The 22,154-nt window shown below is 35.8% G+C and overlaps 1 protein-coding gene across 1 annotated transcript in view; it reads right to left on the reverse strand.

Annotated features, from left to right (window-relative positions):
• Positions 1 to 22,154, reverse strand: part of LOC144450953 (low-density lipoprotein receptor-related protein 2-like) — a 126,057-nt gene continuing 103,903 nt past the window's right edge. The window contains exons 72-93 of the mRNA XM_078141712.1: positions 21,766 to 21,888; positions 21,053 to 21,175; positions 19,850 to 19,975; positions 19,114 to 19,230; positions 17,954 to 18,070; positions 17,180 to 17,299; positions 16,133 to 16,270; positions 15,383 to 15,508; positions 14,679 to 14,804; positions 14,036 to 14,176; positions 13,188 to 13,313; positions 11,557 to 11,694; positions 10,794 to 10,938; positions 10,472 to 10,609; positions 8,702 to 8,922; positions 8,308 to 8,481; positions 7,902 to 8,027; positions 7,094 to 7,184; positions 6,267 to 6,334; positions 4,692 to 4,785; positions 3,662 to 3,767; positions 1 to 1,029 (exon numbers count right to left, since the gene is read on the reverse strand). Of these exons, the coding sequence (XP_077997838.1) occupies positions 691 to 1,029; positions 3,662 to 3,767; positions 4,692 to 4,785; positions 6,267 to 6,334; positions 7,094 to 7,184; positions 7,902 to 8,027; positions 8,308 to 8,481; positions 8,702 to 8,922; positions 10,472 to 10,609; positions 10,794 to 10,938; positions 11,557 to 11,694; positions 13,188 to 13,313; positions 14,036 to 14,176; positions 14,679 to 14,804; positions 15,383 to 15,508; positions 16,133 to 16,270; positions 17,180 to 17,299; positions 17,954 to 18,070; positions 19,114 to 19,230; positions 19,850 to 19,975; positions 21,053 to 21,175; positions 21,766 to 21,888 (3,023 nt within the window). The 3' untranslated portion in view covers positions 1 to 690. The remainder of the gene's footprint in view (positions 1,030 to 3,661; positions 3,768 to 4,691; positions 4,786 to 6,266; positions 6,335 to 7,093; positions 7,185 to 7,901; positions 8,028 to 8,307; positions 8,482 to 8,701; positions 8,923 to 10,471; positions 10,610 to 10,793; positions 10,939 to 11,556; positions 11,695 to 13,187; positions 13,314 to 14,035; positions 14,177 to 14,678; positions 14,805 to 15,382; positions 15,509 to 16,132; positions 16,271 to 17,179; positions 17,300 to 17,953; positions 18,071 to 19,113; positions 19,231 to 19,849; positions 19,976 to 21,052; positions 21,176 to 21,765; positions 21,889 to 22,154) is intronic.

The following is a 22,154-nucleotide window of genomic DNA, read 5'->3' on the forward strand; positions in this document are numbered from 1 at the left end:
TTGATGAAATTCTGCTCTGGCTTATTAAAATCAATGCTATTTTAAACATTCACTGTAAAAGTGGCCTGTTTTAAAATCTGAAAATTCCTTTCTTTTCATATTCAAACTTTTGGCTCCTGGTAATTTAGGGAAATAACATTGTTATTCAGCAACTAGTAATACGACATATTCCGGTTACTGAAATTCATTTCTCGGGTGTGCCACTAGAGGGCAGTCACCAGCGTTAGCAAACTGGGGGCTAAAAGTTTTGTCATGGCCACTGGTTGCAAGAAGCAGGGAATGAACTTTGTGTGTGTGTGAAAGTACTTTGTGTTCTTGAAAGAATTTTGCAATTGAGAGTAGGTATGTTTTGACAACTGGTATTTGTTAATAAAATAATATTTATGGGAACAACATAGAGAATGTGTGGTAGCTTAGTGTCTGCTGTCTTTATGCTACAATACATAATCTAGCCCTCACTTCCTGCCAACAAATGAAGAGCACTCCTAGTGGCCAAACCATGAAATCTTTTATCTTTCCTATAACCAGAACATGATGTATTCTTCCTACAAAGCCATTATTTTTTAACTTTCAAAAACTCATTATTTTGTTTTGTATGACAAAATGTCACCTCAACATGTGTTATCATTAAAAAAAGACGCATAAAAAACCTTGTAATACAAAAATAATTTGTGTAGGTAAAATATGTAGTTACTCGTCATGTGTTGCTTTTTGTACCAATTGAGCAGTATCTTCTCCCACATCATCAGCTGGACTGTATGCAGGGGGTCCTCCAGGGGGTAATGAAGATTCCTTCACATCAGGAAGTGATTCTTTAGGAGGTGGAAGCTTTTCTGATGCTGGTTCTGGAATGTCTTTTATGATATCTTCCATTGAGACAGCATTTTCTGGTTCTGTGTGTTCCGTTTTTTCAAATGTTGGATCAGTAGATGACTCACCCACCGTTTGCATTGACATTTCATAGATAGGATTACTGAAGGCTGTAGTATTTACAGGATCTATTCGGAATTCTCCTTGAATAACGGGTTCCTGAAATAACAATCATATGCTTTTTTCTTATGTCTTTTAATCATGGAAAGGAGTACTCTTGTCAAATTCTCAGTACCTGCAATAGCATTTTACCGCACGCTAGAGAGTTAGAATGGAACAAGAAGATCGACTTATTCTCAGTACCTGCAATAGCATTTTACCTCACGCTAGAGAGTTAAAATGGAACAAGAAGATCGACTTATTCTCAGTACCTGCGATAGCATTTTACCTCACGCTAGAGAGTTAAAATGGAACAAGAAGATCGACTTATTCTCAGTACCTGCGATAGCATTTTACCTCACGCTAGAGATCTAGAGTCAAAATGGAACAAGAAAGTCGACCATTCTCATGCATGCCTATAGTAATGCATGTGAAGCATGTGGAGCGGAAGTTATGGTGTCCGCCAAGAAATCGAATGTTCATTATTTTAATGGTGCACCTAGGGAGTAATATTCTATTTCAGGTACTGAGAATCATGGGAAATTGATCAGTACCGAGAGTTCATCATTGCTAGGCTTAGATATATCAGTAGTACTACCACATCAAAGTGACTATATAGAGTTTAAATTAGGCGGCACTGTGGTTTTTACATCTCACACAAGATTGAGTTCATAGGTCATATACAGTCTTAACCCTTTCACCACCAGTACCCCATATATGGGGACGCGCTAAGGCGCCCACCAGTACCCCATATATGGGGACGGCAAAGTTCATTCACCCATGGTTTGCCTATCTCGCCGTTATGCCGTTAAACGGCAGCTATTGCTGCAAAACTTGCTGCCATAACTAGTTCCACACATGCGTATTAGCTATGTTTTGCTTGTCTGCCATTTTGAACACATGGAAGTGAACGGTTTAGAAATAGGACCGAAATGACGAGCGATCGTAATTTTTGTGTGCGTTTTTCGCTGACAAAATCAAATTTCAACATTGCGGAAGTAACCAACGGCTCTTATAACATCTCCTACGATGTCAATTTGTCAACCGTCCAAAGAAATTTCCACTGAATTTTACCAGAAATACATCGTTGAATATATGTAGTTGGTCGTGGGAACGGTACAAGCATCAGAAGTACCGCTAAGTTCGTGTTATCTCCCAACGGGGAATTTACGGGTGTCGTAGTGAAAGTCGGCAAAATGCGTAACTTGTTGACCCGTAGTCTGCGCCCATACTATCGTCTTGGGACCAATTTTTATCGATGTAAAGAATTAATTTGTTCATATTTCTTTGTGGTAATGTTCAATAATGAATAATACTCATACAAGTTCAATTTATACTGGTCAATGGTGGGTAGATTACGCACGATCTGACGATTTTCCGATCGGATTTTTAGCGTGCGTTTTTTTAGGAAAAATTCAAATTTCAACATGGCCGCAGCCAAAATCGTCTCCCCAAACATCGTTTACGATGTAAATAACGGTTCTGTTCGTGAAAAATTCTGTTAAATTTCGACGTGGATGGCATTTTTGACTACAAGTAGGTGGCTGTATGAACTCAGTGTACTCTATGTAACCATCACGTTACAGCGACGTACGTTCAAAATGCTAGCTGCATATTTCCGTTGATCGGTGTGCATGTCGGCAAATACCACCACCTTGCCCATCCGATTTTGGCGCCGATACTACCGACTTATGGACATTTTTTACCGATTTAGAGAATAAATTCAGTGATAATTTTTTGCTGTCTTGTCAAATACTGAATTATATTTACAGAAGCTCACTTTCCAGATTGTCTTGAGGTGATGACTTTAGATATTTTAGTACACTTTCAATGCCAGTGGGGATGGACTGCAGCGTCATAAATGGATTATTGAGCCGTTAATTATTTTAATTCAAATTTAATACGACTGAAAATATCATTTTCTGCCAAATTTTCGCCAATTTTGACCATTGAACCAGTGTACAGAAGTTTTGTAGGAACTTAAATGTTGGCATTTTGAATTTTGTTTGTGACATAAATATTTTGTTTATTTGTGATGTCAATAAATAAACAACCTGTCTTTGTTTTATTAATATTTTATTACTTTAATCCATATTTCTGTTGTGTGTGTGATAGATGACTATGAATTTGCATCTATGATGTAGAAAATTTATTTTCCATTCAAATGATACCTTATTTTTAAAAAATAGGCAACTCTGAGTATTTTTATATCAGTTTGATTACATACCACTCACTCTCACATTATGTTAGTGAGGGGGCCGGTGGAGCACAAACAATCCCATGAGGCCAATGGTGGTGAAAGAGTTAAAATAGACATGAACAACTGTATGACATATTGATAGTGTGTACACACTGTCTGTCATAAATTCCATTTTGTCTTGTTTGCCCTTTGACATTTGCACACGTATCACCTAAACAAGTTGTAGGAAGCATGTACATTTCTTGAATTTACCATGTACATGTTAATATTTGCTAAACATGTGGTGATAAGTATGTACATTTCTAGGATTTACCATGTACATGTTAGAGTTAGCATGTGGAACATTCAGAAATAAGCATGACAACAATACAAATGCTATGAAATGCTTATTTTTACTGAAATAAGCATGTGACATGCTTCTGACATGCTTGTGAACCGCTTAATAAGCAGTTCAGTTTTGTAAGGGACTGTATACAAATGTGTAGAACTTACCCCATTAGCTGTGACATCGCCATCATCACTGAGGTAGGCTGGAGTACCCAGATCAACATTCATACCACTACGGAATGATACACTTTGATCTGTACTGTACTTGCCCCTATAAAGGAATACAAGAGAAAAGTAACCATTTGAATATAAAAATAATATTATTTATTACTTTAAAAAACAAATGCTTTCCATGTAAAAACAAAGTGCTGTACAATACTATATAAATAGAAAATTGCTTTGTTGAACTCTGTGAAGTGTGAATGCTAGTCTGAGTATGGTGTGCGTACTCCAAGTATATGTATGGATGCTAGTCTGAGTATGGTGTACTCCAAGTAACTGTATGGATGCTAGTCTGAGTATGGTGTACTCCAAGTAACTGTATGGATGCTAGTCTGAGTATGGTGTGCGTACTCCAAATATACATGTATGAATGCTTGTGGTGTATTTTCATGCATTGAGTCTGTGTTCACACAATGATGTTTTCAATAAAAAAAACCAAGCTAATGTTGTTTTCATTTTAATGGTCTTTCATGTCTTTACATGATAGGCCGTCAAGTGTTTTTGACCATGTAAAGATGGAACAATTCTAAAAAATGATGCTGGTGTATATGCATATAAACACAACAGCAAGGTTCAAATGAATGCGTAAGTACATTATTTATGGGGGTCATTCCTGGAGTCATTTTGTGTATTTTGAAATGATTTAAAGTGTTGCAGTTTTGATCGTTTACACGATTCCATTTTTGAATCTTTCCATTTTTGCCAGTTTACATCAGCTCAGCTTTTGAAAGAAAATGGATTGTTTTCAAAACGATTTACTTACGGCAGCGTTTTGAAACTTGTTGTGTTTTCATGTGTTTTTGTCATCACTATGTAGACAGTAGGTGCAAACACAACAAAACAGTTGCATTTTCATTTGAAATGGCATTGTGTAAATGGGCCCTTAGATACTATGTTTTGGATAACAATAGAGAATATTCGATTTGATGATTTTGTATACCCTAGTCTGATCATTTTTGAATAAATTTATTACCTATGTTTTCGTCTGTACTGGATGAATATAACAATTACAACTATCAACAGAATCACCAAGACAACCATGAAGACAGCTATAATGATAGTGACAACTGTGGAAGAGATAAGATTTCATTAAAATTGTGTCTGTACCTGTTAGTGTTTGCAAAGTCAATTTTCTGGTTCCAAGATGCATTGGGCGAGGACTGCTTTTATGTTGTTAGATTTAGTCTTGTTTTGTCTTTATTACGTTTCAAATAACAATTTCATCAGGAAATGATGGAAAGACATGATGACCTCTTTAATTATGGGTGATTTTATAGAACAAAGACTAAATGCCATCAATGACAGACAGTGATTGTACAGGTGAACCCAGGGTATAATCAGGTGGCAACCATCCCCTGAGTAGCACATGCAAACCTCTCAGCGCATACACAATACATGGCATTGTATTGAGAGACACGCAATGCATCTTGGAACTGGCAACAGGTCTATTGTAACTGCTCTCTTCAACATTGTTGCAATAATTTTGAGTTCAACCCTGTTCCCATAGCAACAATTACTGTACACCTGGAAATTTTTGCTACAGACTTGTTTCTGCTTATTTCATTGGACTACAAAAACACAAATTAAGAAGTGACTAAACTGCCTTCTTGTTCGTGAACACAATCAATGTACCAGTCTTGTGATTAGTAAAACTTAGTCTTTGAGAACTAGCTGAAGACTGTAAAATAGGGAACTTGCAATCCAAACTGAGCATGCCCAGATGCAAAGGACTATGGGATTATCTGTGGTTATTGCAATACTTAATCAGGAGTTACCGATAAAATGAACCTCCCACAATGGTCAGGGTAACTTTGAATTGATTATTTGTGGTTAAAAACAATAACATTATTGTTTATAATACTTTTTGATTAGTATTTATTATCACATTTCCCATGATGCAATATTCAACATGGCGGGTTTGCAATATTTTCTAGTCACACAAATATCTCGGTTTGCAGTATCTATTTACCCTTGAATAGAATAGAGAGTAACAACATTAGTTTGATTTGCATATTTCTATATACCATATAGATTCATTTTAATGATAATTTCATTGGGTTAGCGGGCCAGCAGAAGCTAATATTCACAACCAACACAAAAATTGACTACGCTATAGATCAAAAGCGCCCTCTAGTGGCAATTGTTCATATACAATATGGCCTCATCTTCCTGTTTTTTTTAAATGTGTGCATATTATGTAAAATACTAATCAATGAAAAAATCTGCAAACATAAGGATACATTTTTCATTTTGAATTCATCAGCAATCAAGCCTTCTTACTGGTTAGGTTTGTATGATGTTCAGAAATTAATTTTTACAGTACTAATCATTGCAAGCATAATCCCATGGTTATAGAAATATTTATGGGCGAGAAACAATAATTTTTATAAATCATCGTTATTCATCCAAATGATGATGATGTTGGAAAGGATACTGTATCTTGGTTTTCTAAAAAAAATTAAAACAACTAACAAAAAGGAAGAGCAAACACAATATGAGACTAGTGCAATGCAGGATTATTGAAGTCAACAATTATTATTTTTCTTACGTTTTCTGTTATTCTCAGCACTATATGCCTGCAGAGCACAAGTATCACCTTTCCAGCCATCTAGACATCTAGGGAAGAAAACACAGAAGGGTGATCAACATAAGTTTATCAGAGACCTTCTCTGATTGGCTAGTTCTGATAATTTTAGAGAAATCCTCTTTGATTGGTTATTTCTGAGAACAGCAACCTCAGCAGTCAAATTGCAGTGGATTCATTGGCCAACTTCCAATGAAAACTGAGAATGCTCTCTGTACTCTCAAATAACTATTATGGGATAACTTGTAATAGGATAATACCTGTCATTCACACTCTGGTGACATCACTTTATACAACCCATAACACCAAAGTAAAGCATTTTCTGTATGTACCACAATCATTTATAGCATTCATATCAAGTACAACCCATAACACCAAAGTAAAGCATTTCTGTATGTACCACAATCATTTATAGCATCCATATCAAGTACAACCCATAACACCAAAGTAAAGCATTTCTGTATGTACCACAATCATTTATAGCATTCATATCAAGTACAACCCATAACACCAAAGTAAAGTGTTTTCTCTATGTACCACAAAGGTTTATAGCATCCATATCAAGTGTATAGGTATACTGTTTCATTTGCTAATTGACCACATTAGAAAGGCCACATGCTAGGCTTGTAAATAAACCAATTGAAACAGTATACTTTTACACTTGGTATGAATGCTATAAATGAGTGTAGCACATAGAGAAAGTGCTTCACTTCAGTGTTACTCATTGTAATATGAATGCTATAAATGAGTGCAGCACACAGAGAAAGTGCTTTACTTCAGTGATAACTTACTTGCATACAACAGTTGAATTGAGAGACCTCTGACAGATTCCACCATTCTGACATGGACATTGCTGCGGTGCTTCTTTTTCTTCTTCTTTAGCTGTGAACAATCACAACAAATCATTTTTAATATTAAACATAATATCTTTGGAAGCTGACAACATATAATTAAAGCAGCTATAATTTGAGTTCAATATAAAAATCAAGTTTTCATTTATTCAATGTTTTAGACACAGAGAACCTTTGTCAGGAATACATGTAGATAGATGGTAGTAGTTCAGTACTGTTGCCATGACTACATTGTAATCACACTGCAAACCAAAATCTAGCTTTCTACTGACTGTATATCAAAATACATTTCTTCAAATTCTGCCCCCCCCCCTCCATATCAGTGTCCAGTCTGTGTAGTTAGACTGAATGCTATTTTTTAATACTTAGCAAACTTATAAGGCCTACAAAAAAACCCTGTGTCATACCGATTACACTCAATTTTAGAATAGGTGGGGTAGTTTCTAAAGTTTTTCTTTTTCATGTGTGAATGTCTAGTTCAGGTAGTTATGTTTTCCGTTGTTTTCCATATAGTCTCTGTGTTATTGGTTTCTTCTCATCAGATGTACAACCATTACAGATTGGAAGAACAGCTTTATTTTATCTTTTTAAGTTGATGTCAGTTTCCACATCCATTATTTCTTGTGAGACTTTACAATTTTCGCAATTTTATTTTATTTTTCTTGAATACGTAAAGAAAAGTTTAGGGTCGGCGTGAAAAACTAGGTAGGGTTTTTTTCAGGCCTAATTTGAATGAAAGACAACTTACGTGCATTGCATATTTGTGGTTGAGCTGCATCTTTAAAGTCATCACCATTAGGACATGCACACTGGTAACTATTTGGGATTGGTAGACACAGGTGACTACACTTGGTGTTTTTACAATGGGATCTCTCTGTAATCAAATTAGGTTTGAGATGAAATCAATTATCATTTATGACAGCTTGTTTGTCAGTTCTTGTGATGACTTTTAAGTTGTAAAATATATGTGCGTGTGTGTGTGTGGATGTGTGTGTGTGGATGTGTGTGTTTGTTGTCTGTCTGTCTGTCTGTCTGTCTGTCTGTCTGTGTCTGTCTGTCTATCTGTCTGTCTGCATGTATATATGTAACCAATGATTGACTGTGAAAGGTACTAACAGTGATAGGTGTCTCTGATTGGAGGAACTGCTACTTACCATCTGGATATCTTAACCAATGATTGACTTTGAGAGACACTGGCAGTGTCAGATCTCTGATAAGAGTGGTTGGTATACCCCTGCCTAACTTATCAGTTTTTAAGATACTTGTATCATTGGTCCAGTACAGTGAACCCTCAAAGACTTCTAGATTGAATGGATGATACAATAAACCTGCAAAAATTGAATGAAAAAATAGGTAAAGATTGTATGTATCCGACCATTTCATAGAGTGAAATTAAAACATGAAATTCATACATGGATATAAGAGTAACAATAATATTGGCTGGTACTTAAAAACCCAAATGTTTGAATAGGGAACTTGCAAACCTGCCATGTTGAATGTTGCATCATGGGAAATGTGATGATAAATATGATATGTGCATATACTTACTAGAAGATATCAACACCTTTCTATTAGTGCCGTCAAAATTCATTGTCCATATAATGTTCTCTTTCCTATCACACCAGTAGATACGATCTCCGTTTGCAAAGTCAATTGTTATTCCCGTTGGTTCAACAATTCTATCTGATACAAGGGTGGTTCTCTCAGCTCCATTCATCCAAGCTGAATCTATCCTTGGATTGGTTCCACTGTCAACCCAGTACATCAATCTGTTGGAATGTCAATCAATTTTATAATATAGCATGCACAAGCCATTGGGTGAACAACAAAATATGGAATTCATACTGCCGTTGTTCTTCATCACGACAAAATGTGTCTATGTCACGACAATGTGTGTCTATGTCACAACAATGTGTGTCTATGTCATGACAATGTGTGTCTATGTCATGACAATGTGTGTCTATGTCATGACAATGTGTGTCTATGTCATGACAATGTGTGTCTATGTCATGACAATGTGTGTCTATGTCATGACAATGTGTGTCTATGTCATGACAATGTGTGTCTATGTCATGACAATGTGTGTCTATGTCATGACAACGTGTGTCTATGTCACAACAATGTGTGTCTATGTCATGACAATGTGTGTCTATGTCATGACAATGTGTGTCTATGTCATGACAATGTGTGTCTATGTCATGACAATGTGTGTCTATGTCATGACAATGTGTGTCTATGTCATGACAATGTGTGTCTATGTCACAACAATGTGTGTCTATGTCATGACAATGTGTGTCTATGTCATGACAATGTGTGTCTATGTCAAGACAATGTGTGTCTATGTCATGACAATGTGTGTCTATGTCATGACAATGTGTGTCTATGTCATGACAATGTGTGTCTATGTCATGACAATGTGTGTCTATGTCATGACAACGTGTGTCTATGTCATGACAATGTGTGTCTATGTCACAACAATGTGTGTCTATGTCACAACAATGTGTGTCTATGTCACAACAATGTGTGTCTATGTCATGACAAGGCGTGTCTATGTCTTGACAATGTGTGTCTATGTCATGACAATGTGTGTCTATGTCATAACAACGCGTGTCTATGTCATGACAATGTGTGTCTATGTCACAACAATGTGTGTCTATGTCATGACAATGTGTGTCTATGTCAAGACAATGTGTGTCTATGTCATGACAATGTGTGTCTATGTCATGACAATGTGTGTCTATGTCACAACAATGTGTGTCTATGTCATGACAATGTGTGTCTATGTCATGACAATGTGTGTCTATGTCATGACAATGTGTGTCTATGTCATGACAATGTGTGTCTATGTCACAACAATGTGTGTCTATGTCACAACAATGTGTGTCTATGTCATGACAACGTGTGTCTATGTCATGACAACGCGTGTCGATCTATGTCATGACAATGTGTGTCTATGTCACGACAACGCGTGTCTATGTCAACACCTCCAGTAAATTTGGATCATTCTGTCAGATCTAGTTAGACACTGATAAAGGACAAGTGATTTGTTTGAAACATGTCTGTTTCCCAATCAGAAGTGTGAGAAGATAACTTGTGTAGGAATTTTAGTGCTTCAATGATGAACAAGTCATACATCATGGTCTGGTATAGTGTTTACAGCTGCAGTTTATTGAGAAATTGAAATGGCTCTGTTTTGTTTACATATAGTGTTATAAACCACTTGATTTCAATATGAAAGATCTTGAATTCATTTCAGCAATAAATGAAAATTTTTGCCCAGATATGTTTCATAGCGTTACTATCTTATAAATCACCTACCCTCGTCTTGGGTTCAGCACAATAGCTTCTGGCTTTCCTAAATTAGTCAACAGTGTTTTCCTGTATCTACCGTCCAATTGAGACACTTCTATCCTGGGTTGTACAACTTCATCTCCAGCATCAGTCCAATAAAGTAATCTGTTACAGAAACAATTAGTATCAAAATAAACAAGCCATATGGTGATTGGTTGATCTTAATGGGAAATTTGAATAACTCAGTTCAAATGCTCTGTGAAGAAAATGTTTACTAACAGCTTTCTTACCTGTTTACCCAGTCAATGGCTATACCCTAAGCTCATATATTTACTAACAGCTTTCTTACCTGTTTACCCAGTCAATGGCTATACCCTCGGGTCGTATTATATCATTCAGTTCCAAATCTTGTGAGAAGCTAAACTGATCAACTGCGAAGGGTAAGAAAGCCCTTTTGATTGTTCTCTGTGATGTGTCTGTCCAGTACAGGATTGCTGCAATGACAAATATTCAGTTTTTATTCAACTCATAACATTGTATTCCAATGGTTTTGGAAAATATACACAATCCTTACTCTTCTTTCTACCGGGGAGGGGGGGGGGTGTATTTAGATTTATACTACAAGTTGGAAAACACAGAAATAACCTGGCATGCAAATTGATTCGTGTGTGTTCAACATTCATTTATAACAGTAATGGTGGACTTAGACCAGCGTGGTTTAGTTTAGAGACCACGTTGGCATCCAGACTATTCCACTATGGGCAACACTCATTTACAACATCAATATCAAGAAATAAAATACTGATGATTTCATCTTAGCTTGCAAATGCTATTAAACGATGTATCGAGATCAGTGAGCCTGATGACAAGATTTCATGTTGAGATAGACACCATAAAGATTACACAAACATCACTTACAGTGTGTCTGCTCTCTATTTTTTTGTATTTCTATTTTTGTTTTGTTATGTGCATGTGTAGCGTATGGAATGGAAATCTATGTGTCGACAATATATCAAATGTTGGTTATATTCATAACATGCCTAGGCAGTACAATTCTATTTCAGGTACCGAGAATTGCGATCCTCATTATGCAAACATTAAAAATGACATACTATTATTGTTGTCATCTCTGAAGTAGTCTAATGCCCAGGTTCTTCTTTCTCCATACAGTACACTGCCATAGGTTCTGTTATTAGGGAAGAACCTCCTCAATTCTGGACCATTCGTGTACACAAACTCCATTAAGTTTCCTTTAAAAACAAAACAAGCTAGAATTAGACTCTTAAATTGTCATGACGGTTTTCCCCTATTAGCTGTTCACTTGCTACAAACCCGACTTGGTGAGCCAGCAAGTCAGGTATAATAACCATTATTTGCATCTCTAAAGCTGTTTGCAATGTCACTGATAATAGGTCATTAAAACTGATAACAACTGATATAACATTGAGCTTAGCTTTGCCTGATATGATTTACTCCTTGAAAATAATCTTGCGATGTGAACTATACTTTTAGAGAGAGAAAAATAGTTGCAAAATAAAATACACCACTTGTTCTTTGTTAAAATAAAGATGGTGGGATTTGTTGTAAAATGAAAATTAACTCAAACTTTTGGGAATTTGTTTCAGTGTTGAAATGTCTGAAAGTAGTACCAGTGAGCAAGAGAAACATTGACAAATGTTGACTTGGTGTTAAATATGTCTGTGCTATAACCATGTAACTTACTGGAGAGCTTCTAGTAAGTTGCAATGGGATTTATTCCTATCTGATATGTCTCTGCTACACCACAGAAGTATAGCAGGCATGTAACATTCCTGTAACAGCACTGTTACAGGAATGTTACTTCTACAGCTGAATGTAATGTTAATTCTACAGCTGAGTTACCGAAGCCATGTAACTGGCCTGTTCCTACGTACACCACTGTTACAACAATACAGCACTGTAACAGCCCTGCTGAACACTAATGTTACAACATAGTAACCACAGCCATGCATGTGACTGGTCTGGTCAAGTTACAGAAATGTTACAAAGCTGTAACAAGCATGTAATGTTAATGTTACCTGTGTATAACAGTAACGTACCTAGCCTGCTACAGAAATGTTACAGCACTGTAACAGTAATGTAACTAGTGTGTAACAGTCATGTACCTAGCCTGCTACAGAAATGTAACAGCACTGTAACAGTAATGTAACTAGTGTGTAACAGTCATGTACCTAGCCTGCTACAGAAATGTAACAGCACTGTAACAGTAATGTAACTAGTGTGTAACAGTCATGTACCTAGCCTGCTACAGAAATGTAACAGCACTGTAACAGTAATGTAACTAGTGTGTAACAGTCATGTACCTAGCCTGCTACAGAAATGTAACAGCACTGTAACAGTAATGTAACTAGTGTGTAACAGTCATGTACCTAGCCTGCTACAGATGGGTAACAGCACTGTAACAGTAATGTAACTAGTGTGTAACAGTCATGTACCTAGCCTGCTACAGAAATGTAACAGCACTGTAACAGTAATGTAACTAGTGTGTAACAGTCATGTACCTAGCCTGCTACAGAAGGGTAACAGCACTGGACATTAATGTAACTAGTTTGTAACAGTCATGCATGTACCTAGCCTGCTACAGAAATGTTACAGCACTGTAACAGTAATGTAACTAGTGTGTAACAGTAACATACAGAGCCTGCTACAGAAGGGTAACAGCACTGTAACATTAATGTAACTAGTGTGTAACCATGTAACTTACCGGAAGCTCTGCAATGAGATCCATTCCTGTATTCATCTATATAGTCTGGTGCACAGTGACAGGAATAGGTTCCCTTCTGATTGTAACAAATCTGCATACAGGTTGGATCCAAACACTCATTGATATCTGTAACCAAGGTGATGTCATTATTGCCATGGAGATGAACATCAATGGTGTCAAGTACACAGTACATACACAGGATACAATGAATTACTAACAAAGCATATTGGTATGCAAATTAAGTTAATTAATATGCAAAGACACCAATTTGTCCATACCTCAAAGGAACATCAAAATTTCTTACATAATAATGACTTAAATAATACAGTGCACAAACAAGTGCAAGTACCAACATTGGTGTACTCGCACATAAACACACATATGCACATCTACAACCACATTAGGCAAAAAGAGTTGTTTCTGGTCAGCGCGTTCATCACTTAAAATACTTCCTATATCGGTCTTTCTTTTCATGTTTGTCAATCCTATGCAGTCTGCAGATCCATGGAAAAACACAAAAATAACCCTCCCTACTTCAGTGACGACAACTGCAGAGCCAATCATAAACAAGCAAATGACATCTGCCCCACATACACACTTGCTCTAAAGTACTAAATAAAAAGAACAGTAACTGGCATGAATAGTAGATTGGGTGACAGGTTTGTTGAGAATTTTAAAAAAAAGAAAAAAAAGGTGCGTCATCGAACCATTTTAGACAAACTGTTCTGACCAGAAACAATTCTTTTTTTTTTCTTGGCCCTAACTTGTACACATATATAGAATCAATATTTTTTAGGCATATATGAAAGGATACTCAATGTACACAGACCATTAACACTGAAGCTTACCTTCACATAACTTTTTAGTATCAAGACTGACTCTATAGCCATCACCACAACTACATAGATATCCATCGGCCAGGTCTGTACAGTTGCGTTCACAGCCTCCATTATTTACTGCACATTCATTTACAGTCTCTGTTGATTTATCTTTAAATACACAACATGATACATAATTAATATCTGAACTTGTGAGTTTTATAGAGCAAGGACTACATGCCATCAATGACAGTTTTCTTCTCATAAATCCATGGTACAGTCACATGACAACCTCAGATCTGTCTGATTATGTACACCCCACTGTGAGTTTCTCTTCCTTGTCTGGGATCAAACTCAGTTCTGACTTGGTGGGTTTGAACCCAGACAAGAAAGAAACAATTGTCCCATTCGGACAATGGGAAAAGGTCTGTTGCTGATCTGTTTTTCTTTGTCTGTGTGTAGAGGCAAGAGACGTACAAGGTAACCGCATCAAGTATGCATGCACAGTGTATCTTTGAACTGTACATAGTAACATGTCTATGCATGTAAACGACACAACTCTGTTATTGTGTTCAGAGAGAATATTATCATATTCATACAGAATGTTTTCAAAGAAGTGCACAAAGTTTGGAAAATAATTGTTGTCTAATAAAACCAAGTAGAATTAACTTACGACATCCCATTTCATCAGTGGCATCACCACAGTCATCAAAAGTATCACAGACAACATTAATAACTACACATTTTTTGTTACCACATTTAAACTCATCAGATGAACATTCACGGGTTTGGTCTATACCTAGAGTACCATGACATAAAATATAATATTTAATTAATCAACTAATTAATTAATCAAGCAATCAATCTCACAATTAACCAAACAAACTAATCAAATTAACTCAAACTAAATCAAACTAACCAAATTAATCAACCAACCAACCAACCAACCAACCAACCAACCAACCAACCAAACAAACAAGTCAATCAATCAATCAATCAATCAATCAATCAATCAATCAGTAAATCAATCAATCAATCAATCAATCAATCAATCAATCAATCAATCAATCAATCAATCAATCGACCAACTGACTCATCAAAACAGTTTCAGACTCCCAAAACCAATGTCCTTTTCAATGACACTGTTTGTCAATATTGGAGTAGGGTCAACTTTGGACAAGATAAAACAGTTGTCTTACAGATCTACATAAAAAGTTGGTAAAAAACACATGAAGAGTCCTATTTATTCTTTATTACATCACTGATAAGATAACACTAACACATAAACCTTGGGATTAAGTCATGGACCTTTTATGTAGGCGTGTTTTTAACTTGGTTGTTTGATCGATGAAAATTCATTATTAAAATTTGACTTACATAAATGATGTGTATTTTCATCACTTGCATCCCCACAGTTATCAACACCATCACAAAGCCGCCATCTTGGAATACATTTATTGTTGTCACAACGGAATCTGGAATCTTGGGGACAATCGATGGAGTCTGTGGAGTCAACAATTACAACAAACATACATGAATCAAATGAAAGCCTTTCTTTGATGAGTCTAACAGTGATGAGTCACTTTTTTCATGCTGTGGTTCTCAGACCAGAACTTGGTGGATTGATTCTCACTCTCTCCTCCAGCAATGGCCACTGAATCTCATGAACTTGACCTTTTGTGGTCATGATGGGTGAATGGTTAGCGTGACTGGCTTGGAATCTACAGGTTGCAGGTTCGAGCCCTGTCGCTGCTTGCTGTTTGTTTCTGAGTGGCTAAAGTCCTTGGGCAAGATTTGAACCACGACTGTGCTTCAGTCAACCCAGCTGTATAATTGGGGACCTGGTAGGATGTAGGTTGCAATGTGAAGGCTTTAATCCTATGCGCTTAAATGGCTGCAATGGATTGTATGCTCCCCGGGGAGTTGAGGAAGACTAAAGGGCTGTTGTGCCGTTCTGATCCGAGCCAGGGGTAATAAATTGTAAAGCGCTTTGAGCACTGTGTGGGAAAGCGCTATATAAGAACCGAACATTATTATTATTATTTTGTCATTTTTTCAAAATGTGTTCAAAGTATCAGCTATACAGATAAATTTTTGATGAAATCTGTGTTGTGTATTTAAACTTACCACAGACTGATAATCTTTCATCTGAGTTATCACCACAATCATTATCACCATCACATTTCCATGGCAACGGGATGCAGACAGTGTTGGCACATTGAAAATGATTAGCTGAGCAGTAAACGCCGCCTGGATATCTGGTAGCTGTATCAAGAATAAATAGAAACTTATCATCTCTTGCAGTAAGTTCCCGTCGCAGTTGGTGAACATTTCAATGATTTAAAATAGTTTAAAGGTGAACTAGCTAAAACGAGAAAGTTGTTTGAAGTTGTATTTGTTAGATATAATCAGAATTACTAGTGATATCGTACACACTGAACAGTATTAAAAATCACTTTTGTGTAAATGTATCTGTGTAGCTGTACACATATTATAGTAAAATAAATCAAATCAACCTGATTTTAGGGTCCACACCATAAAATAAGCGCCCCCAACGTGATCACAGTTTCAACCTGTTACTTTACAATTTGTGGATAAAATATACCTCTGATTAACATGGACAATGTCTAATTATACAAAAAAATGGAGGGTTTTTTGTTTTGTTTTTTACAATTTTCATTGAATGTAATGTTTTTTGTCTAATTGGAAAAGTCATGCACCAGTTACAACTACATGTAGTGAAGATTTAAACATATATAGAGCAACGGAAACAAGCCTTTTGGTCTCTACTAGCTATATTCTTCAAGCCATTCCTGTCACCACAATTGCTTGATTTGTTGAAAACTACTACATTTTTTAGGCAAAATTATAGCACGTACATGCATGTATCCTTTTGTCCATGCTTTGTCTAAAACTACAAACATGATGCTATCCCAAAATGCACCAGGATAAGCTGTCTTACAACAAAGAGAGATACGGGGTATTGATACTGCTAGCATAATTATGGTATTCTACTACCATATTTTTCTTCAGTCAGCCAGGAAATACTCATGACCTAAGGGGTTTGTCACTACAAGTTGCTAGATGAGTAGTGACAAAGACCCCTTAGGTCACCCATATTTTCCTTGGCTGAATAAAGAAAAATATTGGGGGAATAACTCTAAGTATACTTACGACATCCTATTTCATCCGATGCGTCTTCCCTACAATCCTTATCACCATCACATTTGTAGGATTCTGGAATACAGTGTCCGGTGCCACAAGTGAAGCTGCCTGGCCGACAAGTCTTTGACTCTATAGTCAATCATTCAATGAACACAAAATCATGCATTACTGAACTTAACAAAATATGGATAGCTTTCTTTTTAATAACAGTGAAAAATAAATACTGGAATGGTTTTTCATTTTTAGATAACACCAAATCTGATCTGATCTGAGGTGCACTGTATAGAGTGAGTACTAGAAATGATATGTTTCTATCTAGTGATACCTTTGAGGTAATGATAATAATTATTCTATGGCCCGATGTGGGTTTTGTGTACCAAGGTTGTACAGCAGAAGGGCGCAACTTTAGGAGGCCCTGTCAGCCAAACTACTGAGGACCACAAAACCAATATCCAGACCATAAAGGTGTTATCATATACCCTATGTAGTGGCATGAAAATATCATTTCAATCACATAACCACATAAATTGATTGTGAAACATTATTTTGTGCTCAAAAATGTAAAGATATTGAGAAAAAAATTAAAACAAATCACTGAACAAAATGATATCGACGAGTGCGGCAATTACCATATTTGGGGCAAAGTGTGCAAGGGTGTGATACAGAGAATTATAGCACGGGTTGCACACACTCTGTATTCAATTACAGAGAAAGGGAGTCTGGGTATATGATAATACATTGTAATTTAGAGAATAGATTTTGAAAACAAGGTGATAAACTTACGACAATCAAGTTCATCTGACCCATCACCACAGTCATCGTCATGGTCACAGATCCATCGATGAGGAATACATACATCATTTTCACAGGTGAATTCACTTTCACTGCAAGGACGGGGTTCTGGATACATAGAACAAATAACAAGGAAGTTATAAATACTAGATTTACTATCTTTGTAATTACAATTTCTATTCAGAGTCAAAACATTTCTTGGGAGTGAATCCCAAATCTTGGCTGATATCTTGTTGTAGTACACCACCCCTAACGATGCTGATGAGACGTCAGCGTAAATTTGGGATTTGCTTACAAGAAATTTGTTGAGGGGATATTTTGCAGTGTCGTGACAAGAAATTTGTTGAGGGGCTATTTTGCAGTGTTGCAGAAGAAATACCGACAAAAAGTATACTTGTATTGTCGTACACTACAGCCTTTTTTTTATGGCACCATCCAAGAGAGATATTTCGTAATGTCGCTGATGAAATATCACCACAGGTTTGTGAGAATGTATACTTGAAACTGATCTAAATGTTTTGATGTGATTGGTCATCGCCATTCAAAACAGCTGATTGGCTACTTGAATACAATCATATTTACATAATGTAAACTTTATTGACCAATCACGTGATCACTTTAAGTTAATATGACTCCCACCAAATGGGTATTGATTGGCTTTTAAAGACGGCTAAACTAAAAGATGTCAGATTTTCTTACTAATTAGGATGACGATTACATTACCAAGTACTTATCACAGCCTACTTCATCAGTAGCATTGATTGGGCTATAAGAAAGCTAAATTAAAAGATGTTAGATTTGTTTACCAATCAGAATTAGGGTTACATTACCAAGTACTTGTCACAGCCTACTTCATCAGTAGCATTGATTGGGCAATAAGAAAGCTAAACTAAAAGATGTTAGATTTGTTGACCAATCAGAATGACGGTTACATTACCAAGTATACTTATCACAGCCTACTTCATCAGTAGCATTGATTGGCTATAAGAAAGATAAACTAAAAGATGTTAGATTTGTTGACCAATCAGAATGACGGTTACATTACCAAGTACTTGTCACAGCCTACTTCATCAGTAGCATTGATTGGCTATAAGAAAGATAAACTAAAAGATGTCAGATTTGTTCAACCAATCATAATGAGGAGTACTTACCACAGCCTACTTCATCAGTAGCATCTCCACAGTCATTGTCACCATCACAGTGCCATCTATATGGAATACAGTGGTGATTGCCACATCTAAACTCACCATCATTACAAGCATGTGATTCTAAAAAACACAAACAAACAAACAAACAAAAATTGTAATTTTGATAATTGCATAGAAGTTCAATGACTGCCATTATGTTGCTTAGTTTTGCTTTCACAAATTATCAATTGTGTGTAGTGTCTCAATGTCTGTTGTTTGTGCTTATAAATAGAAACTATGCAAAATGAATAACAAACAAACAAACAAACAAACAAACAAACAAACAAACAAACAAACAAACAAAATTGTTATTTTGGTCATTACACAGAGGTCAACTCTGTATATCATTGCGTCAGTGCAGTAAGGTTGTATCAGTATGCAATTGTATAACAGATACAACTTTACTGCACTGGCATGATGATTTATCAATAAAAAAATTAAAAAGTGAATAACAAACCAAAAAGTTGTTACTTTGGTCATTCTACAGAGATTAACTTTGTATTTCAAATATGTAGAGTTAGAAACAAGAAAGTTTTTGTTTCTAAATTTACATGTTCAAATGGTTGTGTTAGCTGATGTTGCAGTGTTTGTTGTCAGTATTGTATGTAGTTACTGTCCTTGATAATGTATACTTAATGAAATCCCAGTTGGATGTTTACAACCATTTTTAGACTTATTAATTGCAGGAATATTTACTAACCACATTCTGTAGGATCTTCATCACTGTTGTCATGACAATCATCTTTACCATCACATACAGACCATTCTGGTACACATCGATAGCTTTCATGGCAACTAAACCATGTGGCAGGACAAGGTCTGGTTACTGTGTTAAGAAATTTTATTATTAAATTTATTAAATTCTATTCTCATAAAAAAAATGTATGCAGGGAGAATGTTGCCATGGCAACCGAACCATGTGGCAGGACAAGGTCTGGTCACTGTTGTAAGAAATTTCATTTAATTCATCAAATTCCATTCTCAAAAAAAATGTGTACACCAGGGAGAGAATGTATGTAAACACCCATGAAGAATGTTTTTTGATAAAGGAAAAAGGTCCAATTTACAATTGGTGTGTAGATTGATGAACTGAAAATATGTCTAATAATTCAATATACCCAAAGTCTGTTCCACAACGGTCTATTTCAAGTATAGCTGTGATCCATTCAAGTTCATCCATACCACATGTATAAGTAAAATTCTTATCGTTAGTTTATAAATGATCAATGCAAAATATACATATCTTACAATACAGAATGATCTAAAATACTTCATTTGACTCAAAGAGGACTTTACAAGACTCTGTAAAATAGCCCCCTCAATGGCATGAAAGCGCATACTCTAGATTCAATTTCCTTGTACGGTCTCATGGTGGCGCTATCCATCATTTCTTGACTACATTATGGGGCGTGAGAACACAAATGTATGGGAGCAAGACCATTTTTGTCCACAAACTTGGTAGCTCAAAACACCCTTTTTTTCAAATAGTTTTTAATTGTTCAACCATTTCATTAATTTCTTTACATTTTGTTGTAAAAAATATATCCCAAAATGTCTGGCTCAACAAATATCTTACTATAAACACTACTACATTTATTATCTTACTAGCAATGCTACATTTTATCATGTATGTATGATGAGGCAAAAATTAAAAAACAAATGTTTGTCAAATACAATATGCAGACTGTGCTGTTATAGGCTAAACTGACATCATTTCTCTCTGGAATGTGATTTGAAAAAATAACCAATAATTTTAACTTTTTTTAATGTAAAAAATGTTTAGGGTTTGCGGCTTAAACTAGGGTCGATCGGTTATCAGAAACACACTATTTATTTTATTCGGCCTGACTTTAATTAGAAATAAATAGAGATGGAGATAAATAGAAAATCAAAATTTACTTACTACAATCTTGTCGTTTCTCATCAGAATTATCACCACAGTCATTATCAACATCACAATGCCAAGCTTTAGGTATACAAAAACCATTGTCACATCTAAACATGTCTGGACCACATGTATGGGAACCTACAAATTATAAAGATTTACAGAGAAAATCAATTTGATTTTGAAAATAAACACAACATGGATGACTTAATTACACTGGAACTGAGACCTATCAATTCCTAAATTGTAACATTTTAATTTTTTCTGATACTTTAACATTGCTGTGTGTAGTGACATAGATACATAGATACATACACATACATACATACATACATACATACATACACACACACACATACATACATACATACATACACACATACATCGTACATATATGCATACATACATACATACATACATACATCATACATACATACATACATACATACATCCATCCATCCATCCATCCATACATACATACATACATACATACATACACACACACATACACATACATCATACATACATACATACATACATACATCCATCCATACATACATACATCCATACATACATACATCCATACATACACATACACATACATCATACGTACACACATACATGCATACATGTACATACATACACACACACACACACACACACACACACACACACACACATACATCACATAGCTTAACATATACAATGACAGTCTTCTGTGTATTACTTACTACAGAGTGTATCATCTTCATCTGAGTTGTCACCACAGTTATCTTGTCCATTGCAAATCAAAGTTTCTCGGATACAGTTATGGTTGGCACAACGAAACTGGTTTCTTGTACAATGCTTCAATTCTAGAAAAAAAAATTAACAAACAAACACAATGGCTAACCTCTCAGGCTAAAATAAATACTGAGCGAGAGGAAAAGTCACTTAATTTTCAGTACCTGTAACTGTAGCCTTGTAGTAAGATCTCTGTCTGTGCTTTATGAATAAAGCAGACAGATGATGAGGGTACTCCTGTCTGGGTACACATGCTAGCACCCTCAATACTGAAATTGACTCTATGCAACTTTTGGTTGACTGTGTTTAAAATAAGCAGAAAACAGAGATACAAGTA

Source organism: Glandiceps talaboti, chromosome 20, assembly GCF_964340395.1.
Source record: "Glandiceps talaboti chromosome 20, keGlaTala1.1, whole genome shotgun sequence".
Taxonomy (NCBI): domain Eukaryota; kingdom Metazoa; phylum Hemichordata; class Enteropneusta; family Spengelidae; genus Glandiceps; species Glandiceps talaboti.